Raw genomic sequence first — 24,102 nt, forward strand, 5'->3', positions numbered from 1 at the left:
CACTGGCGTGTGCGGCCACGATTTCATAGTAGAGCTACTGCGCAGCGCTATAGTCCAGCTGACACTGCATCGGTCAGTAACATTTGCGGTGTCGTCTTCTAACCATCGCGTTCATTTTAGCCACCGAGGTGCGATTATCGAGCAAAAGCGAACTAAGGAATGTCAAAGTGACAAAGAGAAGTTATCTCGCCTGGCGAATGGTGAACTCAGCAGAAGTCACAGATGCGAAAGGCAGGCTACTCCGCTTTGGCTCTAAAGAGACTGCATGAAAATCTATTGGCTAATTGCTGCTCCCCCCGTATATATATATATATATATATATATATATATATATATAAACGAGAAGAAAGGGGGTCAACCGAGGGACCCGATAATTATTAGTCATGTAATGAGAAGCCAACAAACACTGACACCAAGTACAACATAGGGGAAATTGCATGTGCTTAATAAATGAAATAAAGTAATGATAAATTAATGGAAATTAAAGTGGATGAAAAAACATGACTAAGTCATTAGTCATTACATGACTAATAATTATCGGGTCCCTCGGTTAACCCCCTTTCTTCTCGTTTATTACATAACGAGGGTCTCGAATCCGGCAACATTGATGCCTTCAGGTAGCATATGTGGGTTTATTGACCAGTTGCCTTCACCCGAAAAGATCACGTTCTCGTGACGCCTGCGGCAAAAAAAGACGTTCCACGTCCGCCGCCAAGGTTTGTGAGTGGGGGCGCTGGCTAACACTCCCAGGGTTCTACTAGTACACATAAATACCCAAGAAAGTGGATGGGGAAACGCCGCCGCGGTAGCTCAATTGGTAGAGCATCGCACGCGACATGCGAAGGTTGTGGGTTCGGTTCCCACCTGCGTCAAGTTGTTTTTTCATCCACTTTAATTTCCATTAATTTATCATTACTTTATTTCATTTATTAAGCACATGCAATTTCCCCTATGTTGTACTTGGTGTCAGTGTTTGTTGGCTTCTCATTACATGACTATATATATATATATATATATATATATATATATATATATATATATATATATTGTGAACTGAGCTGGAAGACATTGCTTTGTCCTCATTATACCACCTCTTGTTTCAGATGGGTCAAGAAACATAAAGAAAAAGTCACGAGCTCGATCCCAGCCACGGCGACCGCATTTCGATAAGGCCCAAATGCCAGAACGAAGGCGTATCTAGATTTAAACAACTGTACGGGGTCAATACAATCTGAAATCCTCCACTACTACGTGCCTCATAACCGTGTTGTCGTTCTGGCACGTGATACTTATCAACTGCTTTATTTTTCTTTAGGAAACAGAAAGAAGACCGTGGAGGGGAATAGAGCGCACCATGAATGAACGAATTCTGGGGTTTTATGTGCGAAAACCACAATGTGACTATAACGGACGCCGCAGTGGGGGACTTCGGATTAATTTTGACCACCAGGAGAACATTAAAGTGGCCTAAATGCACACAGTACATGGCCGTTTTTTGCATTTCGCCCCCATCAAAATACGGCCGCCGCGTCAGGGTTCTGATGCCGCGACCTCGTGCTTAACAGTGAAACAACATAGCCGCTAAGCCACCACGGGGGGTAGCCCACCATCAGAGTCTCCCGTTATATGGTGAGGCACAAATGATCTCCCATGTGATGCATATATATGGCGAAACCGCCCCTACACGTTTAACGAGTTACAAGGGTGGTTATGGTGTTGGGCTATTAAGCACGAGGTTGCGGGATCGAAGCCCGGCCGCCGCGGCCACATTTCGACGGGGGCGAAATGCGAAAACATCCGTGCACTTTTTCAACATGCACTTAACTCTATAGATTTAGGTGCATGTTAAAGAACCACAGGTGGTTAAAATTTCCGGAGCCCTCCACTATAGCGTGCATCATAACCAGAAACTGGTTTCGGAACGTAAATCCCCATGATGTACCGTGTTACGAGGAACCTGCAGTGAAAGGAGCTGTGCGGCAAGTCAGGTGACAAAGAGGCTATCTTGGCGATAGTAACGCTGAACTGTGTGCCCTCACAGTAGCTTACAGCGGCTAAGAATGCTTGCACATTCGGCTTATCTCTGAGCCCGACGCGACACTAGGTGTGCTGTCTTAAAATGGACGCCTTTATACTCGCGAAATATTTCACGTTTCTTCGAAACGTGATGTTCTTCGGCACACACGGAAAATCCACCGCCTCGAGACGTTCTTTGAAAAGCGCTTCGGGGGCCTTCTTTTGAACAAAAACGGGCTTGCTTGAAGCTCGTGCAAGCAGCCCGGCAACTGCTTAGTGACGGCGACGGCGTGGCGACATCGCTTTCATGGCCGGTCAGGTCGCGTCCCGTCGTCACTGGACCGTGACGCTAAACCCAGTGCCCCGCGCGCCGGCAATTCTTGTTTGCTGAAGACAGGGCGCGTGCACGCGTCGTTTGCTGCGCGACGTCGTCGCCGAGACGACCGGCTGTTCCCCGCCCTCGACCTCTCCCTATCATGGCCGGTGCCCCGAGGCCATGCGACGATGCAGATGCATGCTCCACCCGTTCGACCGTACGTGTGTGTGTACACATGTGTGTTCCTAACGTGCACACAGGAGAACGACGGCGATAGCGTGGGTTGTGAGCGCGGATGGCTATTTTCACTCGAGAGATGCACACGCGGGGGCGGTCCGACACATAAACGTGACTGGAAGTTATGAGGACAGCGTGATTCACCGCTATGGCCAAAACTCGCCTCTGGGCGTGCTATTGTGTTTACTATGCGTATCCCATGTATCAGAGCCACCGAAGGAATTGTTGGATCTTTGTGAAAGCGTGGGTTCCATTCTCTAAAGCCTTAGCACAGGGCCGTGCAAGAGCCTTACAGTTTTTATCTGTTTGTTTATTTCTTTGGTAAGGCGCCATATCTGCAGATGTAATATGTGTGCGCATTTTGATACAAGGGGCCCTATAACGTAAAGCTATTCCAATCTGTTTTAGTCCAATCTCCTAACGTCAAATTTACGTAACCACTCACGCAAGCATTGGGCGGTGGCCCGTAGTGTTGTCTGAACAGGTCAATCAAACGGTTTCCATGGTATATGCAAGGCCACTTTTGTTTGCTTTGAAAATGCATATAATTGCCTATAGATTGAGGGGTTGTTCTTATCTGATTGTCTCATAAGAGGTGAGAAGCACCCTGAAGGGGAGAGGGTTTCGATGGGGCCGAGCCAGCGCAGCGAAAATAGATAACCAGATGAAGAAGGTGGTGCCGGTGTCTGCGATTGGTCCACTTCCCCTTACTTAGAGTGTGGTGGCTGGTCGAAAATTGCGACGGCATGCAATCGAAGGTTAAGAATGCCGCTAAAACGGATCTCCAGTAAAGAAGAGTTGCCAGAGTGATGTCGTATGCATGCCGAAAGGGCTCGATAACGTTATACTGCCACGCAAGGAAGTTTATTATACGCAAATAAAACCATGCTCCCTGGCAGGTGCGAGTAGCGAGTGTGTGAGCGATCGGCGGGCAGCCATTTTCTATTCCTTTAGTAACGGGGCAGCCTCTGGATATGTAGAAGAAAAGTCAGTTTTCTTCGGCATATTATTGCATCTTTAACGTGGCGAGTTTTCGCGGTTTTATGACGTCGCGTGACAGGCAGGCGAAGAGGGCGCAGCCCGAAAACTTTTGACCAATAGCAGAGCGCTAGTGGGGAGAAGGCGTCGAATCAGGAATACTTTTTAATAGGTTTAATGATGTATACTCAGTGTCTACACGTCATATCAGATCGGGAGCTATCACCGTTTTCATGACATCGTGTGACAGAAAGGCGAAATTGGGGGTGGCCCGAAAATTTTTTGACCACTCGTGGACGACTCATTGCAGAATTGGAATAGAAAAGTTTCGAATAGTTTTACGTTATAGCACCCAATTACGTAACACAATCAACAAACACGAGCGCTGTTGCAAGGGGGCCCGAGTAACTAGAAATGAACTTGCTTAAGACACACTGGTGGGCAGTATGCAGGATGCAGTATGGCTGCGCTCTTCGACACAAAGACGCAACACAGTGAACAGCGTTCGCGTTTGTTCCCTGTGTTGCGTCCTTGTAACGAAACACGCGGCCATATTACATCATGATTAACTAACTATCCCGCCAGTATGTCTTAAGCAAGTTCATATCTGCAGAGCATCTTTATTTTAATGTTTACATAGACAGGTTCTTAAAAATAATTCGGTTTCGCGCTCTGAAACATCCCACTAAATTTAGCGAGTAACAAAGATAATTGTAGTTTCGGCAGTCTGGAAATATACAGGACCCTCAAGCTGGAGGAAAGATTTTTAATACGCAGTAATAACATTGTCTGATAAAGGAATTGTGCTCCTAAGCGCACAGGATGACGTGTACGCAAGTGGATTGTTTCCTATATTTGAACACATCAAAAACGTATCCATAGCTAAATATAGGAGCAAAACCATTTTATTTCCTCGGCAAGCATTGGTTACAAAAACGTGTAATTGGAAATTTTCGCAGATCACGAGGACACGGGGTGGATAAAATATTTCGCATAGCTATTTTCTTTATATATGGTCGATTAGTGGATTATGTGGTGCTATTAAGCTAGGAAATTCGTAGGCACATGATGAAGTCAGATGACTCAAAATATGAGTAATAGCAGATCTCTGTGAGAAGCCATCGCGGTGCAAATCAGCGCATGTTAGCCTAACGTGAAAATCACCGTAGCCTGACCTACAGCGTAACCGTAGCCATTATCACAGTCGCGTCTGCTGCGAACGTCCAGCGCGCTACGCTTAAGAGAGCAGGGAGATCAAAATGTCAGCTTTCCCTTTGCTTTCTTTAAATTCTTGTAGTGTTTTCATCGAGCATAGAACGACATGCTGAATGATTCTGTAAAATATATGTGGGGAAAAGTAACTTTTAAGCGCTTTAAATGAAATTATGTGCTTTGTCACTGTCTCCTTGTGTGCGTAAATTTTGCGAAGGTCTAAGGAACACTCGCTTTGTACAAAGTAAGACGTTCTCTTTTATACTCAGGTGATAGCTTGAAAGTTGAAACTGGGTCTTCTATTTTTGCTCTTTCTGTTAACACCATCCTCGTCATTATTCCCTGGTTGTCGTCAGGCCACCTCTTTTTCGACCCATAACATACGACGAAGAAAAATAAAACACCACGAACTGAACTCCTCCTAGCTCTAATCGGCAAGGCGAAGCTCACAGTCAGACGAGCTAACCATTGAGCCGTGTTCAGAACGTCAAGTTCGGTTGATTGTTTTTACTGATTAAGCTTCATTATAACGTTATGAGCCACGTGAATAACTAAGTTGTCATGGGTGGACTTCTGCACACGACTGTATTAACTTTATTTGCACGTAATATTTGGTTATTTTCCTTTGATTGGTGTTTGAGTAACTTTCACCATGTCCATAGCCTTCTATAAAAATCTGTTCTTACTTTATTCGCCTCCTTCAGTGACCTTGCATCGTTTGATTCTTCTAGTCCGCATCCCTTTTGTTTTCTTCGCAACCTTTCCAATTTCATTCCTATTAATTATCTCTTTCTCTTCCTTTCTCGGTGACTCATCAATTTCACATTTCTTGTTTCACATAATGGTTACAGTGCTTTGTCAAATATGAATTACAATATATAAATTACTAGTCCTCATTAACCTCCTCCTTTCAGCCATCTATCACGTAACATTGTTCGTTGTTAATATTGTTTTCTTTTTTAATCTTGTCTAAACATGGTACTGTATTTAGGAACCGAGAATTCACACCTGTCGTGGCCTCTGCTTTCGGTGTTGAAGGTCTGTTTGACGGCTATTGCATGGAGAACGAAGAAGCGCGGAACGCGAACAATTGTGTCTGTCAGATCAGCACAAGCAACAAAAGATCGCTGCCAAAACCCTTGAACTTGATTTCTTTTTTCCACTTCCGCCAAGTTTATGTGTCCGAGGAGCACGCAAACAAGAAAAGGGTGATGCGTAAATCTAATCTTCGCTATATCGTCGGTAGCGGGTAAAAGAAAATCCAAACGATTACCTCTCGCGAATCCCAGTGTAGAGAGGACGCCGTGTCAGTACGCAGAGGGTTGTATGAGATGGCCTGACCGGAGATCTCTTGCCATGGTCCAAGAACCCAATACAAACTCCCACGCCTACCCCAGATAGGCGTTGCACTGAGCAGACTTGTAGTTGTGCTGAAATAAAATCTCTATGTGCGTCCTTCTTCTCCACTATAAAACAGTCTCTGACACCTCCAACAACGCCACAATAAACGCAGACTCGCTAGCCGTAGCCCGTTGCTGTTCGAACTTGTTTTCTGTTTAGCTTCCTTTTGTGTGGAAGAAATTGAAGTGAATGAAGGGGAAGTAACCGACAGGGACTCCCTGGACAGCCGTTTCCAGAAGCTTTATTGCATGGCTTTTGTGTTGACCGCATGGACAGCAATTCAGGCTGGATAAAGTGGGCGCGTGTCTGGCTGCTTGGTTTTCGGTGTTAAATTTTTTTACCGTGTTATACCGAGCAATATTTGCCCGTGGAAATGCCGCCAAGAAGGTTGCATTGAAAACACATTAAAAGAGAGCCTGTCGATTTGAGAGTAGCGACGTATTTCTGGCTTTCGTGCTGGGGCATGCGGACCAAAAGGAGAGCAGAATGTGGTAGTTCCAGATAATGTAATAAGCGATGGTGTAATGATGTCTCTGACGAAGAAATGGACCTTTTCAGGCTACAAGAAGGACCAAGCAAACAATCTGGTGCTCTATTGAGAATTACTGCGCCATTTCTTTAATTACTCGCACATACAACGAACTGAGAGCTTCGTCATTTTGGGAGACAGCAGTTCCGCATCTTCAACTTTCTTCTTTAACACATACCACAAAGATACCGTCAGCTTCATGACACCTTATTCTTTAATTACGCTTTTTCTCTATGCTCATTTTGGTTTTTCTGCATTATTGGTGACAAATTCCTTTCTCGCTGTTGACCATGTTCACAGTCTTCATTTTTTTTCTATTCTCATTCTGGCGTTGTTAGTGTTTCCTCCTCGCGCAGCGCACATTTGTCTTCTTTTTTTCTCACCAAGGAATCAGTCAAAATGCCTTAAACTTCTGTCACCGCATTCCCACTTTAGGTCGCGAGAGGACGAACGAGGAAAGTACAAAAAGCAAGAAATGTCGACGCTAAATAAACTGATGTTCCTCTGCCTGCGGTCGCACGTTGCAGTGGAGACTTGCAGTGGGCTGTACGCCAGAGATAGCGGGAATATTAGCGCTGTTTTTATGGCTTCCTCGCATGGAGGTCATTTCTCCGGTTGTCCAATCACGTCGAATAAGCTCCTGAAATGGCGATGAGCTTACTCACATGGCAAAGTAGCTTTTTACCGAAATGGGCCAACGCCGTCCAAACCATGGACGCGATGCATAAGAAGAGCGGCATTTACGATTACATGAGGTTGTAAAACAAAACATTCTTTGCCCCATACCAAGCGCTTTGTGGTAGGTGAGTAGGTGGGTAGGTTTTCGTCTCGCCTCACTTTCGGCCTTTTCGATAAAAGAGAAACAATAAAAACCGTGTCCAATTCTGCAATCGAACCTCGGTCTCCCAGCTGATCAGCCGATGCTCTAACCATTAGGCTGCCATATTTTACTAAAGACAATAGGCTACAATCATTAATTTTTTTATTGCCTCATTTGGCGCATAATACAGAAATATTTACAATTTTATGATATAATTATTATTGCCAGGCCATTCTTGGCCGACATTTATGATATGCAACTGACTAGTTCCTACCATACTCCAATCGGTTTGCAGTGTCAGATAAAGCCTGCGCAGCCGAACGTGGTAGCTGCTCCCAGAGCAATCAAAGCAGTCACGTGATTCGCGTTTCTGTCCAATCACGCTCACGCTCTTGAGTTGAAGGTGGGAGTGCCTCCGAGCGCTCTGAGCAGGAGCGCGACGCTCTGAATTAACCGGGCGAGTGTGTCCAGAGCGCTCCATTCTTTAATTGGTACAAGATTTCCAACCTGGTTTTAGAAGGCACCGTTCAAGTGAAAAAGCTCTCCTGGCTCAAAAAGAAATTATTATAGATGCATTCAGTCATCAACATCTGGCATTGGGCATGTACATTGATTTCGCCAAGGCTTTCGACGCAATGAATCAATGCATCATTCTTAATAACTTCGCATAGTATGGTGCGCAAGAAAGCGACCTTCAGCTTCTTAAATCTTATCTTTCAAACAGAGTGAAATTCGTAGATACCGATAGTGAGACATCTGCGAGAGAGCCAGTTATTGCTTGTGTGCCACAAGGAAGCATTTCGAGGCCACTGCAATTCTTGGTTTACATAAATGACATTGTTCGCTGCACAGATAATGCTACATTTGTTCTGTACGCTGATGAGAGGACAGTTGTAACTACAGGTAATTTATAAAAAGATATAGAAAAAAAAAGGCGAGAAAGATACTGTCTGATTTAGAAATATGCGCCGCGGCAAACTGTTTAAAAGTAAACCCCAAGAAAACAAAGGTAATTTTGTACACGCCTAGCGTTGACAAAGCTGATGAATATATTTCTGGAATCACAGCAGTTAGACGAGGTTAACTCTGTTAGCATCGTTGCAGTGCATTTCTCAAAGTGCCTAACTTGGAATGAGCACGTAGAGTGCCTCCAATTCAGAATGTCATCTGCCATTGGTGCCATTGCTCGAATGCTACGCATTGTCCCTACTAAGATGAAAATTGTGCTATACAACGCTGTAGTCGTATCCCGCATGCAGTATTGCGCCACGGTTTGAGACACAACTGGTGTGACAAATATGCGCAAGTTACATTTGATACACAAGAAAGCCGTAAGTTACATAGCTAGTGTACATTATCCAACAAAACATCGTACCCAACACAGCCTCTTCTTCCAAAATATAAAAATTCTTCCTGTGTTTTGTTCTTAGAGATATAGGCTGAAATTTTATTACAAAGCTTTCGTTATATTTCAAATTGGTTGTACAATTCACCTTGCAGAAGTACAAGCAAATACTAGTATTTGTAAGACTGGACATAAGTAAACGTAGTTCGGACCCACCCCTAGAACTTCTTATGACGAACTATCTTCGTCTATCACCCCACATTCGCTACTAAACTCGTTAAATCGTGAACACCTTGATCCTTCCTGTAACTCACACTCTCTCATTAAACCTTTGTTCATCTTAGTTATTCGTAGGACTACAATAAACCACATATAGTGTCTCCGTTCGTCTTGAGCTCAGCTGTTTATGCTCATGCCATATCATGCGCATGCGTAATTTTGCTTGTTTAGCGTATTTGTCACCTTTCTCCTGTGTTACTCGATACTCTGTAATGCCACCCATAATATTGTAAAATTAATTGTTTGTGTATGTCTCGTCATCATCATCTTACTGTATTGTAAGGGATCAGGACCTCGCCAAGCTATTCAAGCTTTAAATCATTTACTCCTCCTTATGAAAGAAAATAAATTGGTTGATTGAGTGATTGATTGATTGATCCGCCGAATGTATAAAGCACCGTAAGAGCACTACACAGCGCTCGAATTTGACCAGATGAATGTAGCATAAAATTACAATGTTATCCCGAATTTCTTCTTGGTGAGGTCGAACGAGGGGTGCGGAGAAGTGCACTTGCAGATATTGCACATCGTGAGTTGCTTGAGTCATAGTGGTACAGGTTTGTCTTGCCTACAATAATGTGATATATTCTCGGATGTTGCTACTCGACGAAGGACCAGCAACACTCAAACACATGCTGTGGGAGTGCAATGTAGTTATAGGAGGGATGGCAGTTACTCCGGAGACCCTGTCGTCGAGGTGGGCCGCCGCTCTGCGCAGCTCAGACCTCGGAATCCAGACGTGAGCAGTCCAGCAAGCCCGTGAGGCGGCGTTGAGGCAGGGCCTTGACGTTCCTCCATGGGAGACCTGAGCCCGGGTCGCGTTAAACCTTGCCGGACGTACAAGAAAGTTGTATCCATCCATCCATCCATCCAACCATGCTACTCGACCAATTCGTTTGTACTTCCGAGGATTAGGCAAGAATTGCGCGAATACTTCTCTAGTGGCAACGCCAACTAGCTATCTGAGGCAATTTTAGCGCATGTCATGAGCCAGTCTCTACCATACTTCTCTCGTTGCAGCGAGTGCTTCGAGACTCATTGTTAGACTACATCGCCTTAGGGATCGGCTCATATTCCCATGTTCTTTCATCGTAACGGCTAAAGGTACGAAGACGACTTGCGACATTGCACTGCCTTCTGGGTATACCCAAGTTTTAACTCAACAGACTGCAATGTTTCTTCGACGGAGAATAAAATATCAGCTACCATACCATTGCATGCACGGTTAGGTCACAAACAGCTGTTCGTCTTACACAACCGCCTTAATTCTTCTACTGAAGCATTGAAGAACTCCAAGATATATTCGATAGTTAGCTAGCGTTGAAATGCTTCACATAACATCTTTGCCCACAACGCGTTGAATACGCTTCCTTTTTTTTTCTATGCACCAACATAACGGTCGTCGATCTCACACGCACATGATATAGCAATCAATAAACTAACAAGTTCACTGTAGGCTTCACCAATAGACCTATGAGACATATTGGAAACCGTAAGCGATCTGTGCCGAGGGTAGGAGAGAGCATAAAAATTGACCACCCTCCCACTACTGTGAACAGGGATGCAAGCGAAGATCGGGATCCGCGGCTCTTCGTTGTGGTAACGACTCGGCTTCGCGCTGCCTCACGGCGAGGTCGCCATGTCGACGACGAGCTCTTTCTCGAACGAGTTCCCGCGGCGTTCATCAAACCCTGCATGTTCCTCGGCTGAACGCATGATGCCCGCTCTCGCTGCCGTTCCTTCAACGCGGCCTACGGTTCGGCAAGCGAACCAAACGCGGCCTCCCCAGCTGACTGCTGGGCCTGAACTGGCGGCAAATGCCAGGCGCGAGGCGAGCGAAAACGCGATCACACCCTTTCCCTCCTCCGGAGGGAGGTGACGCCTGCGGTTGGCTCGCGCCTTGCACTGCGTCTACTTCTTCATGCTTCTCTGCTTCTCATGCTTCATACTTCTCTAACCCTACAGCTAGAACAGAACTGGCAGAATTTCGAAGTTAAACAACAAGCGTAAGACAACTGACATAAGGTAGTATAATATGGATAGAATTGAACATGCTCCCAGGAACGGAGGAAGCCTAAAAACAGTGAAGAAGAAACTAGGAATAGGCAACAATCAGATGTATCCATTAAGAGACAAAGCTGGCAATATCATTACTAATATGAGTGAGATAGTTCAAGTGGCTCAGGCGTTATATCCAAAAACAAGAAAGGGGCTGGCAGATGGAATGGCACACTGTGGTATAAAATTTTTTAAACAGGGTTGAAGTACCTCAGACGGACAGGCTATCTTCGTCAAAGAAGATAGGTCCACCTATCGAAACGTTGGCCAGCCTGTCTGAGGTACTTCAACCTGTTTAAAAAAAAAGGCGTTATATAGAAATTTATACAATACCAGTGGCACCCACGACGATAATGGAAGAGAGAATAGTCTAGAGGAAATTGAAATCGCACAAGTAACGCCGGAAGAAGTAAAGAACGCCTTGGGAGCTATGCAAAGGGGAAAGGCAACTGGGGAGTATCAGGAAACAGCAGATTTGTTGAAGGATGGTGGGCAGATTGTTCTAGAGAAACTGGCCACCCTGTATACGCAATGCCTCATCACCTCGAGCGTACGGGGATCTTGGAAGATTCCCGTACGCTCGAGGTGATAATCCTAATCCATAAGAAAGGAGACGCCAAAGACTTGAAAAATTATGGACTGATCAGCTTACTTTCCGTTGCCTACAAAGTATTTACTAAGGTAATCGCAAATAGAATAAGGAACACCTTAGACTTCTGTCAACCAAAGGATCAGGCAGGATTCCGTAAAGGTTACTCAACAATAGGCATATTCACGCTATCAATCAGTTGATAGAGAAATGTACGGAATATAACCAACTCTTATATGTAGCTTTCATTGATTACTAGAAAGCGTTTGATTCAGTCGAAACCTCAGCAGTCATGGAGGCATTACGGAATCAGGGTGTAGACGAGCCGCATGTAGAAATACTGAAATATATATATAGCGGCTCCACAGCCACCGCAGTTCTCCATAAAGTAAGCAACAAAATCCCAATAAAGAAAGGCGTCAGGCAGGGAGATACGATCTCACCAATGCTATTCACAGCTTATTTACAGGAGTTATTAAGAGACCTCGATTGGGAAGAATTAGGGATAAGAGTTAATGGAGAATACCTTAGTAACTTACGATTCGCTGATGATATTGCCTTGCTTAGTAACTCAGGAGACCAATTGCAATGCGTGCTCACTGACTTGGAGAGGCAAACAGAAGGGTGGGTCTAGAAGTTAATTTGCAGAAAACTAAAGTAATCGTAACAGTCTCGGAAGAGAACAGCAGTTTACGATAGGTAGCGAGGCACAGGAAGTGATAAGGGGATACATCTACTTGGGGCAGGTAGTGACCGCGGATCTGGATCATGAGACTGAAATCAGAAGAATGAGAATGAGCTGGGGTGCATTTGGCAGGCATTCTCAGATCATGAACAGCAGGTTGTCATTATCCCTCAAGAGAAAAGTATATAACAGCTGTGTCTTACCAGTACTCACGTACGGGGCAGAAGCCTGGAGGCTTACGAAAAGGGTTCTACTTAAATTGAGGACGACGCAGCGAGCTATGGGAATAAGAATGTTGGGTGTAACGTTAAGGGATAAGAAAATAGCAGATTGGTTGAGGGAACAAACGCGAGTTAATGACATCTTAGTTAAAATAAAAAAAAAAGAAATGGGGCATGGGCAGGACATGTAATGAGGAGGGAAGATAACCGATGGTCATTAAGGGTTAGGGTCTAGATTCCAAGGCAAGGGAAGCATAGCAGGGGGCGGCAGAAAGTTAGGTGGGCGGATGAGATTAAGGAGTTTGCAGGAACGACATGGCCATGATTAGTACATGACCGGGGTAGTTGGAGAAGTATGGGAGAGGCCTTTGCCCTGCAGTGGGCGTAACCAGGCTGACAATGATGATGATGACTTCTTCATGCATATAGAACTCCTCTTTAAAGCTCGTGTATTATGAACCGACAGTGGCTACTGTGTACGTGGAATGTGAATTACGCCAGCAACGAAAACATTTTTCTTTATGTTGCACACCTCCACCCTGCCAGTTAAAACGTGGCTTCAGGAAAAGGACTATATGTACCTTGGAATACAAATTGTAGACTTTGCAATGAACCCGAGACAATAGAACATTGATTCATTGTTTGTCGTGACGCATTTCAGTTTTAGGACATTTTATAAACAACTAGAAAAGACAGCGAGTAATACACCATATGATTTGTTTATGTTAGTAGGACTTCATTCATTATGGAGAATCCAAATTATCGACAGACATGCTGATCCACCTCGCTCGACAAGGTCTGTCTTTCGAGAAGAATTTGGACGCTTATGTTTGTTTGCTCGAATTTAGAATTTTCATTGGACTAAGTACCATGTGTGCATGCTTTTCGGATGTATGTCACAATGCAATGTAACAATTTTGGATTGAACTACTCATAATTCAATGCAATAAAGAAAAAAACAGGAAGTGGCTGAATCAGTTAGCGTGGTGGTCTCGCAACGCGGAGGTTGGTGGTTCGAATTCACAGTCCAACAGGCAATTTTTATTGTTGCGTGACTTTGGTTTTCTTCGGATGGTTACACCAGCACCGACGCCGAAACGAGTGAGGCACAACAAGCTTCGTTTGAAAAAGCATGAATCAAAGGCAGGATCATCAATATATTCGCATACTTACCGGCGATGCATACCGCACCGAAGCAAGTCATCATAGTTATTGAATACAAGGCTCACGCCTGAAGCTGTAAGGAGGCACTCGCAAATACGTTTTTGCCCCAGTCAACGTTATATTGCAGGTAATTGCAGGAAGACAGGAACGCTGATTTAACAGTTATTCATTTGAGAGCTACATAACGGTAGGGATTAGCGAATACCTGGAAACGCAGCTACGAGCGCCCTAATTTTCTAGGGCCTCAGTATTCATTCGACAGGCTTTCGTAAATGCTGCTTGCTACTGCACGTTCGTATGCTTGGAAGTTCTTTCTGCTACCCTGTGCGCTGCCTCCATTTTACCTATACGTTTCTCCCCCACAGTGCTGGGTGGCCAAGACCGCTTGTGTATAACCTCCGTCTTTCTATTTACCATCTTTCTCACATTCTCAGTAAACTTTCATCCCTGTAACTTCCCTCAGCTTCAGCCTTCAGTATCGGAGCAGGGCGTTTAAGGCCGTAAATGCTGACACCTGTCCGGACTTCAGGAGTTGCGAATTCTGCAACTGACAATAAAGCTGTAGGGCTTGCGCGCGCGTCGCGTTATTGTGTGAATTCCTTTTTTCCTTTATTTCTGTTACCCTTTCTTTCCGTATATAGGCTTTTATTTCCTTTATCACTTTTCCCAGCACAGGGTAGTCAGCTGGTGTTCACACTGGGTAACGTCCATGTATACCCCTCTTTTTTTTTTCTTCCTTCCTTTAGCATAATATTCCATTTTTATTGTAGGGACAGACGGCTTATCGAAATAGGGGGACTGCAAAAGGTTTCGAAATTCGATAAAGCGTTAATCAATTTTCGCTTATGATAATTTATTGCTTTAAGTGAAAATGCCGGCTTGCACTTGACGTAATGGCGCCAAGGAACATAACGCTATTGCACGCAATCAGGACTGCTTTCATCGATTACTCGCCTCGCAAGTTTCTTATAACACCCCATTGCGTTTGTTGGAGTCCGAAAACCTATGAATTATAGGGCCTAGCAGGGCGCGAGCAGCAGGTGAAGGAAGAGAAAGAGAAGAAAAGCAAGGCAAGAGGGTTAAACAGACGCACGTCTGTTTTGCTGTCCTGTACTGTGGAAGTTGGGGAAAAGAGGTGCAAAGAGATTTAAAAAAGAAGGCGGGAAGAGAGGGAGAGCACAAGTTACGCGCACACTTGAAGGTGTAAGCCGTAACAGTACATCTCCGGCGACCTGCCGTATACTGTAGTGCCAGCTTTGTTGCTTTCGGCGCCAGCGCCGCGCAGAAATGATCAAGCCTGTATAAAGACCCTTTAAAAGTGAGTCTATGACATGCTGTGTGGGTTATGACTATAAAAGAGAGAAATAAGTACTGCCGTTTCAGCTCTGTCATGATGATAATCGAAATGACATCTAAAGCACGAGCCGCGTGGAGACGCACTCACGTGTGGTACGAGTCATCGGGCTGATACAAGTCGAAGTCGAGGAAGACGATTTGCGCCCTCTCGATGCCTTCGCCGCTGAAGTGGTAAGTGCAGCGGGTGTCCGCGGGGTAGCCGTCAGGGTAGCCGGGGCTCGAGAACGTCCCGTTTCTTGACGCTGTGCTACTGAACAGCTGGTCGCAGCCGGACCCTGGAAGATGCGGGGTAACGCATGTTGGTGAGATAACTAGCGCTAAAATAACAGAAAGCAATGTAGCAATGGAAAAATTGGAGGTTGCACCGACACGCCCGATTTCTATCATGTACAGAGCGAGAGAACTACACTATACTAAGCAATTAACATGTATAGAAAACGCCAGCCAGGTATTAAGTAAACCTCTTGCAGGGTCTATTGGGGGGAAGCTTGGTAACGAAGCGAAAGGAAAATAAAAAAAATTAGCAAATTTAGGCAAATAACAGATTATCTCCTGTTGGCTAGCCTGTACTAAAGGAGGGGCAAGGGGATGCGATAGGTGAGAGAAAGAAGGATTAAAAAAAGGAAAAGAAAACCTACACACGCACGTACACGCACGTGCACACCAACTGTTTCTGTGGGCCCTGTCACGCAGCACGCAAAGACGTTCCTAGTCTTACACAGTGTCACCGTACAATCCTACGTCACGCAGTGTACAGCTGCAATCTGTCAAAAAGTCCCGTGTCTTCCAAGTACCGCAGCAGAGCCTCCATAGCGGATCACGCTAATGTTCGTGTAGGCCAGTTTCCAAGGATCTTGTTTTCTGTCATTGGGTGCTTGTCCTGGTTGTCTAGGGTGGCTGAGAGGACTGCTATTTGCGGGTTGAAATGAGAGCACTGACAAAAAAGGTGCTCGATTGTTTCATTGCATCCGCGGAAGTCACATAGTGGGCTGTTGGACATTCCGATAAAAAAGAGTGTGCATTTGAAAATGCTACTCCAAGCCATAGACGCAGTAGAAGGGTGCAGTCATGTCGTGGAAGCTCGGGCGGAATACAGAGCTGTAAGTCCAGGGTATGAAGGCGTGCACTTGTGAACTCAGATGAAGTCCACTGAGCTAATGTCAGGTCACGCACAAGTGCGAAAAGTTTTGGCTAACTCTCCCAAGTAACAAAGGACCTAATACAGAAACGACAAAGAATGAAAGTGTCCAACTTAGGAGATAAAATAGAATTCGCGGAAGTGTCAAAACTGATCAACAAGGCGAAAATAAGTGATATTCAAAACTATAACGTGAGAAATACTGAAGAAGACGTAAAAAAATGACGCAGCCTGAAATCAGTGAGAAGGATACTTGGCATAGAACAAACCAAGATGTATGCACTAAAAGATAAGCAGGGTAATATAATCAGCAACCTCAAAGATATAGTAAATGCAGCGGAAGAATTCTACATTGACCGTTACAGTATCCAGACGACTCAGGAGCGCTCTATTCAAAACAATAATGAACAGTATACAGAAACTCCTCCTATAGCTAGAGATGAGATCAGAAAGGCCTTGCAAGGCATGAAACGGGGAAAAGCGGCAGGAGAGGATGGAATAACAGTCGATTTAATCAAAGATGGAGGAGACATAATGCTAGGGAAACTGGCGGCTCTCTATACGAAGTGTCTATCGACTGCAAGGGTCCTAGAAAACTGGAAGAATGCAAACATTATACTAATCCACAAAAAGGGCGACCTTAAAGAATTAAAAAAAATTATAGGCCCATTAGCTTACTCCCAGTATTATATAAAATATTTACCAAAATAATCTCCAATAGAATAAGGACAACACTTTTAAGGACAGGGAGCAGGTTGGCTTCAGGAAATGTTACTCTACAATGGATCACCTGCATGTCATTAACCAGGCTATCGAGAAATCCGCTGAGTAGAATAAACCTCTCTATATGGCTTTCATAGAATACGAAAAAGCATTTGATTCAGTAGGGATGCCAGCAGTCACAGAGTGCAGACCGCGTACGTAAATACTCTAGAAAATATCTACAGAGATTCCACAGCCACTTTAATTCTACTTAAGAAAAGTGGACAGATACCTATAAAGAAAGGGGTCAGACAAGGAGACACAATCTCTCCAATGCTATTCACTGCGTGCTTAAAAGAAATATATATATATATATATATATATATATATATATATATATATATATATATATATATATATATATATATATATATATATATATATATATATAGTCATATAATGAGAAGCCAACAAACACTGACACCAAGTACAACAGAGGGGAAATTGCATGTGCTTAATAAGTGAAATAAAGTAATGATAAATTAATGGAAATTAAAGTGGATGAAAAAACTCAATTGGTAGCTCAATTGGTAGAGCATCGCACGCGAAATGCGAAGGTTGTGGGTTCGGTTCCCACCTGCGGCAAGTTGTTTTTTCATCCACTTTAATTTCCATTAATTTATCATTAATTTATTTCATTTATTAAGCACATGCAATTTTCCCTATGTTGTACTTGGTGTCAGTGTTTGTTGGCTTCTCATTATATGACTAATAATTATCGGGTCCCTCGGTTAACCCGCTTTCTTCTCGTTTATATATATATATATATATAAACACTCCCAGGGTTCTACTAGGACACATAAATGCCCAAGAAAGTGGATGGGAAAACGACGCCGCGGTAGCTCAGTTGGTAGAGCATCGCACGCGAAATGCGAAGGTTGTGGGTTCGGTTCCCACCTTCGGCTAGTTGTTTTTTCATCATATATATATATATATATATATATATATATATATATATATATATATATATATATATATATATACATACACACACACACGTGGTGTTAGCGGGCTACGACGTAACACATAATACCAACGTGCAGACCACGCACTGTTTCCTCAAGCATTTTCCCTCTATTTATTGTCGGTGCTTTTATTTGCGTGAGAATTTCTTTAAGAGCAGGTATTGCTAGTTTTCAGTTCTCTGTTGCCTGTTAGCTAATATAATAAAAGTTAATGTTTCCACATGCAGCAAGGATAAGCTTCAAGGAAAGAAACTTTGGATAACTCAAGTGCAGAATCGTGTCCCTGTAGCCCCGCAAAAGCTCGTTTTTGCGGGGTTGGGCTGCGCAATCACTTTTTAAACCTCAGCCGATGCTTTTCATAGAAGTTGTGTTTCGACAGCGGAAGAACATTGCTTGAAAGCACGCGAAGGCGCACCGCACTATCAGCGACACGAATGGATAGACCCGAGATCGGTCTTCTATCTCGGTGAATGATCACCGAGCACGTTAGTGCATCCGAAACTCTCTGCAACAACCAAGCCTCTTCTGTACCTCGGCCCGGCAGCATGGTCGGCATACTCTGGAAGAAAGGCTCGCCCCAACGCCATTATGGCAGCCGAGAATGCTGAATAGGCAGCCAGTAATTAATTAACGAAGGCGCTCTATTCATAAAACAAAAGCGGCCCCTCTATAGCGTCTCGTGAAAAATTAGCGCGAACTGTCGCGCGCCGGCGACTGTGCTCGAAAGCCGGACAGTTACCGGCGCCAAAAATCGACTTTTCTTTTTCGTTTTTGGTAACTGCCGGTGTGCAGCTCGGTGGCGTACACTTTGGCAGCAGCTACAAGCCGAAAAAGTTGAGGACTTCATTTAAGGAAAGAAGCGACGTAGTTCCACGAGGTTTCAACATAGGTGGTTGAAATTGAAGACATCATTACGCGCCACCTTAAGTGTCCTCAAGAGGCACCTTTCTCGCGGACGACATTCGAAGCCATGCAGTCAGGGCTCGGGCAGCGGCGTCTATGGTACGACTTTCGAACCGGACAAAGCAAGGCAAAACTACGTAAAAGATATTGGCTTGCTGGAGAGGCCTGGAAGCTATATAGTTCTCTGCCGGTCTTTATTTTTTTCTGGATGTATGTCGTGTTCTTCACATTTTCTGCCGCTCGATATTATGGCGGACTTTCGTCCTCGACATGCGCGGGCTATCGCTTTGTGCAGGCATATTAACACTGACATGCTACGAAAATGCGCACGCTCAAGGAGAACATTGTCGCAAGTAGCACGGTCGGGCATGTTCTTCTTTATTAAATATTGTTTGTATCATTTGCGCACAATATTGCGCGCATAGCCGCAATATTCGTTCCGGGCTGTACTGCGAGCTTATAAATTGTGAAACTTGTTTAATATATTGACTTTCGAAAAAAATGCTAGCGCTACGGACCGCTCTCGTAGCCTGAGTGCACAGCCGTTATTCGTCGGCATTGCACTCGTCGGCATTGTGCTGCGACGACATCGAGCGTAAAAGGTGGTACGTGGGGTGGAAGGTCCACGCTTAAAAAATCGCGTGATCATAGGATCAAGACGACTTTTGATAATCAAGTTGAGTGGCTTTTAAAAGCCGGCTACCCTCGCTCGATGCTGACGTCAGTGGGGGAAACCTTGTTCCAGAAGATGAAAGGCAACAAAAAGCCTGAGGTGCGTGGGGAAGTAGACCGTAACGCTCGAAAAGAGGCGCACGATGTCCCGTACGTTCACAGGGTTAGCCACAACCTTAGGAAGGTGGCGAACACGTAATGAGCACCTGTGGTCTTCTCTGCCCCAAACAAGCTGGCCGTCTCTGCCCCCGAATCACCGGTGACGCTACGAACGGGTGTACAGTATACAGCACGTTAAGTGTTACGTGCATTGTTTCACTGGAGTGGTTTATGTGATTCCTCTCAGCTGTGGCAAGTGCTGCTTTGGGTAAACTGGGTGCTGCGTCAACGACCGAATGAGACAGCACCAAATATTTTAAAGAAGGATATGACTGCGCACTTGTTTACGCATTGCAGGTCTAGTCCTGACTGTGAATGTCTGGATCCTAGCAGAAGCAAGAAAAAAAACCGCACGTGAACTGTTAGAGGCCTATCATTTCTAGACCACTGGTGTAGCCTGCGTGAGTGAATCAACTGTTAGGCTTTATGATTCGGAATTGAGATTTCTAAGATAAAAATAAGTTGATAACAATGCCTTCGGCTGACTGGCGTTCTCTGCGTGTTTTTTGCGTTTGCGCATGTGTATGTTTGTGTATATATAGGATGCTCTGTTCTCGGAATAAACAGTTGTAAGTGTAGCGCTCGTGGTTCCTTTCTTTTTACCCCTCTCTCTCTTTCGTTTTTTTTTTTCGAGTTCTTGCGCTAAAAAGCATCATGTTTAGATTATGGGGTTTTACGTGCCCAAACCACGATTTGGTTATGAGGCACGCCATAGGAGGAACTCCAGATTAATTTTGACCAACTCGGGTTCTTGAACGTGCACCTAAATCTAAGTACACGGGTGTTTCTTGCATTTCGCCCCCATTGAAATGCAGCCGCCATGGCTGGGATTTGATCCCGCGGCCTCGTGCTTAGCAGCGCAACACCAAAGCCACTAACACTGAAAACAGTGACAGTATTACAGAAGCATGCGTGATATACACAGGCATGGCCTTTTTCACTACGGGTTACAATAAAAAACAGCCCAAGTTCGCTTTCATATGGGTAATGTGCGTGCGCCCGCGTGCATAATTTCTAAAAAAAGAAAGAGAGAGAACGAAAAGTATGCGTATTCAAATGTATATATTTATTAATACTATGCAGTTCATTCCAACATTTAGAATAACTAATTGCAACTTATTGTAGCTGAGCGTAACAGTAAGATATCGCACGACAATTGTGGCAGAACAACAGCATGTAAAAAACTGATAGTACGAGAAAGGCAATACATTGCTATTTTAACCAGTGTAAGATGACGAAAAATTATAATCTATAAAAGGTACGCGGCATCTGTCACAACAGCCGGCGCTAAACCTTAATCGTGTCAGTCGCACTAAAATCACTGGTTTCTTAGAAGGAGTGCCCCTAAACCAATCAACCAGGCCTGGTGATTGCATGTCTGCAACGCGCCGCCGCCGACAGCAATGACCACTGCACTGCTCCTGCAGCTGCACCTATTCCCGCGTTATTATTTAAGTGGGCGGTTCAGCAAACTTTCTTCACAGTTGTTTACGTGTGCAGAATGGTGAAGGCCTCTGCTTCTACTAGTGCTGCGTTATGCTTTCATTATGTCACATTGACGCCGTGACTGTTCGAGCTCTTCTCCCTGGTACGCTAGAAATCTTCCGACGAAATTATCAAATTGTGTCGGCAATCAAAAAAGCGTAAGACGTATTCTTAAGAAAAATACCACGTAATATTATGCAACATGATGCTCATGATGTCAGCTCTACAAAAAAAACCTGGCCCCGAACAATGCGGAAATGGCATTAGATTAAAAAGTGAAAAGGCATATGTGCATGATCGCGTGCCTGCTATAGGTGGCTGTTACCCAAATTACAATGGTTACGTGTGTAGACAGCTTCTTTTAATCACTTCAAAGTTGAGAAGCGGTCTAGCAGCACGCTAGAAAAGGATGATACAGCGCAACTTAGACAATAGGGAAGTTTACAAACAGCGCACACAAGCATCTTTGCGTACACAAAGCATCACGCCTTGCTTGCTTTCTTTCATACTCCTTTTGCGTTCCTTTGTATACATTTTCACGTTCTTGTGTAGGCCCAGTAGTTCGCCCCCTGACTTTGAGTGCACAAGACCTAGCACTCCCTAAAACTTTCCTTTAGGGATATTTAGGTTTCCTGCATCTAAAGTTGGCAGACCCAAACCGCAGCGCGTATAAAAAGGGATACAAAATAACATAAAAGGAGTACGAAAGAAACCAGACAGGGCATGTGGCTTCGAGGTCACAAACACGCTTGGGTGCACTATTTCTACAACTCCCTGATGACGAGAAGGAAGAAAGATGGACTGGTGCAAACCAGTGTTGGTAACTTAACAAGCAAGTCGATGAATTTCGTCTTGTTTTGTCACCTTAACGATAGCTTCACCTTTGTGGAATCAGCTAAATTTAAGTATTTTTAGGGACATAGGTAGCCAACAAATTGTCCTGGTAAAATTACTCGAGCAACCTTGGCCTTGTTCAATGCTTGGTCCCCATTTCATCCAGATGGGCGTATATGCGCCTACCTTTGTCGCTACTTCTAAAAACATACTGAAGCTCATATTAGTGATACATCTGGCTACACCAAAGTTGATTTTCTACGCAAAGCACAATATTGGAGTGATATCCCGTTTTAGGAAATCTAGGGGCTGGTTTTGGCATTTTTACTTTCCGACCAATGACTCGCCACTGTAGGAGGCAATTTAAAGCTACAGGTAAATTCATAAGAAAGATGTCCAGGATGAAATTCGTGCCATGATATAGACGAAATTCCGACCAAGTCATCTCCATCATTTCCACTTATTGACCTTTCGTTAAAAATAGGCCGCGACCTGGCGACATTGTCAGAAAATGAAAAAAAGAAAGATAGTTGCCTACACTGGCACAGGACTTTCTATCCATTCTCGTCTTTGTCTGTGTTGTGCGACACCTTTCCCTCTGCATGCCAAGACAAGAAGCCCAGCAACAAATTTTATTCCACCATAAATTTTCCAACAAGTTTCTGCAGATTCTATAGCAAAAGAGAGTCTAATTTGTTACCATTTCCAGATGGTTTTTCAATGGTACACCAGGATTACAGCGCACAGGTTGCGTGCAGAACACGGCGCCTTACCTAAAGACGCGAGTATGTGTCAAAAAAACTTTAATGAAAAGTTAAGAAGTTTCACATAAAGTTCGAAGTAGCGGCACCAATAATTTGCGCAACTCTCGAGAACTGCGGCTTTCGCTTGATTACTTTTCGGTTATTTAATTTGACGTCAACAATGATGATGACCTCAGAAGCCGTGGCGACAAGAGCAGTCGAATGCTCTGTGTTATGACAGACGGTACCGCTGCAACGTGCATTGGCATTTAACCTGCAAAGTGTTCATAAGTATAGGGTCAAGCCTGTATCAGCCAAGCAGACCTGACATGTCACAGCTCTCACACTCTTTAGTTTTTCATCTCCATGTCGCACGGTGTCATCGAACACCTATAATATCTTTTGGCTACGTCATCCTCCGAACTTCTCCACTCCAACCTCCCGCCTCTTTTTGTACCTCTCCAGCTCTTGGTGGCTGACCACGGGCAAAGCGCAACTTCATAGCCACAGCGCTGGATGCCAAAGAAATAAATAATAAGACACGTATTTAGTTTTAGACACGTAACCGAAATCAATTTTATTTGGACACATAACCGAAATCACTGTATGTTCGCAGCCACTTTTGGGTGCAGGCTATAGGCGCGCAAGATTACCCGCCATTGGCTTGCTTATGACATGCGCAGCTCGGACTAAAGTATCTCTTCGCAGCTCTAAACTCCTCTAATACAGGAATGTTTCAATAATACATGCGCCCGTGAAGCGCCCTTTCAGACGGAATCTAGATATCCAGTCAATAACCGACATTGCACGAAAAAAGATAGTACGTCAGCAGCTTTTACGGCGCGCCGTTGTTCAGCTCCAAGAGTAGCGTCCCGCACGGAACCAGGAACAGCGCGCAGCCACTCGGCACCAGAGCGGCAGCAGCAGCGCCCGTCTGCCGGTCAGGGAACCCTCCACTCCGTCTGGAGCAGGCACGTCCGGCAGCCGCCGTGGGGAGCAACTGCAGACGGCCGAGACTCGATTCTTCCGAGAGAGCGCGGCAAGGAACAACACCCGTCGCGACGGCTGCGCTAAAGGTAGCGAGGAAAACGACGTGCTCGTTTGCAAAGACGCCCAGCGACTACAGACGGCAGAAGAGGCTCGAAATGGTTGTTGTTAATCCAATTTGCCCGAGAGCGAGGCCCAGGCAAATGAATGGCAAAGAAGAGGAACGACGGCCCACCCGAACAACAACG

General features: G+C 44.7%; 1 protein-coding gene across 1 annotated transcript in view; it reads right to left on the minus strand.

Annotated features, from left to right (window-relative positions):
- Positions 1 to 24,102, minus strand: part of LOC135902314 (suppressor of lurcher protein 1-like) — a 151,037-nt gene that overhangs the window by 29,188 nt on the left and 97,747 nt on the right. Inside the window, exon 9 of the mRNA XM_065432283.2 lies at positions 15,295 to 15,481. Coding sequence (XP_065288355.1) covers positions 15,295 to 15,481 — 187 coding nt within the window. The remainder of the gene's footprint in view (positions 1 to 15,294; positions 15,482 to 24,102) is intronic.

This window comes from Dermacentor albipictus, chromosome 5 (genome assembly GCF_038994185.2).
Source record: "Dermacentor albipictus isolate Rhodes 1998 colony chromosome 5, USDA_Dalb.pri_finalv2, whole genome shotgun sequence".
NCBI classification, from domain to species: Eukaryota; Metazoa; Arthropoda; class Arachnida; order Ixodida; family Ixodidae; genus Dermacentor; species Dermacentor albipictus.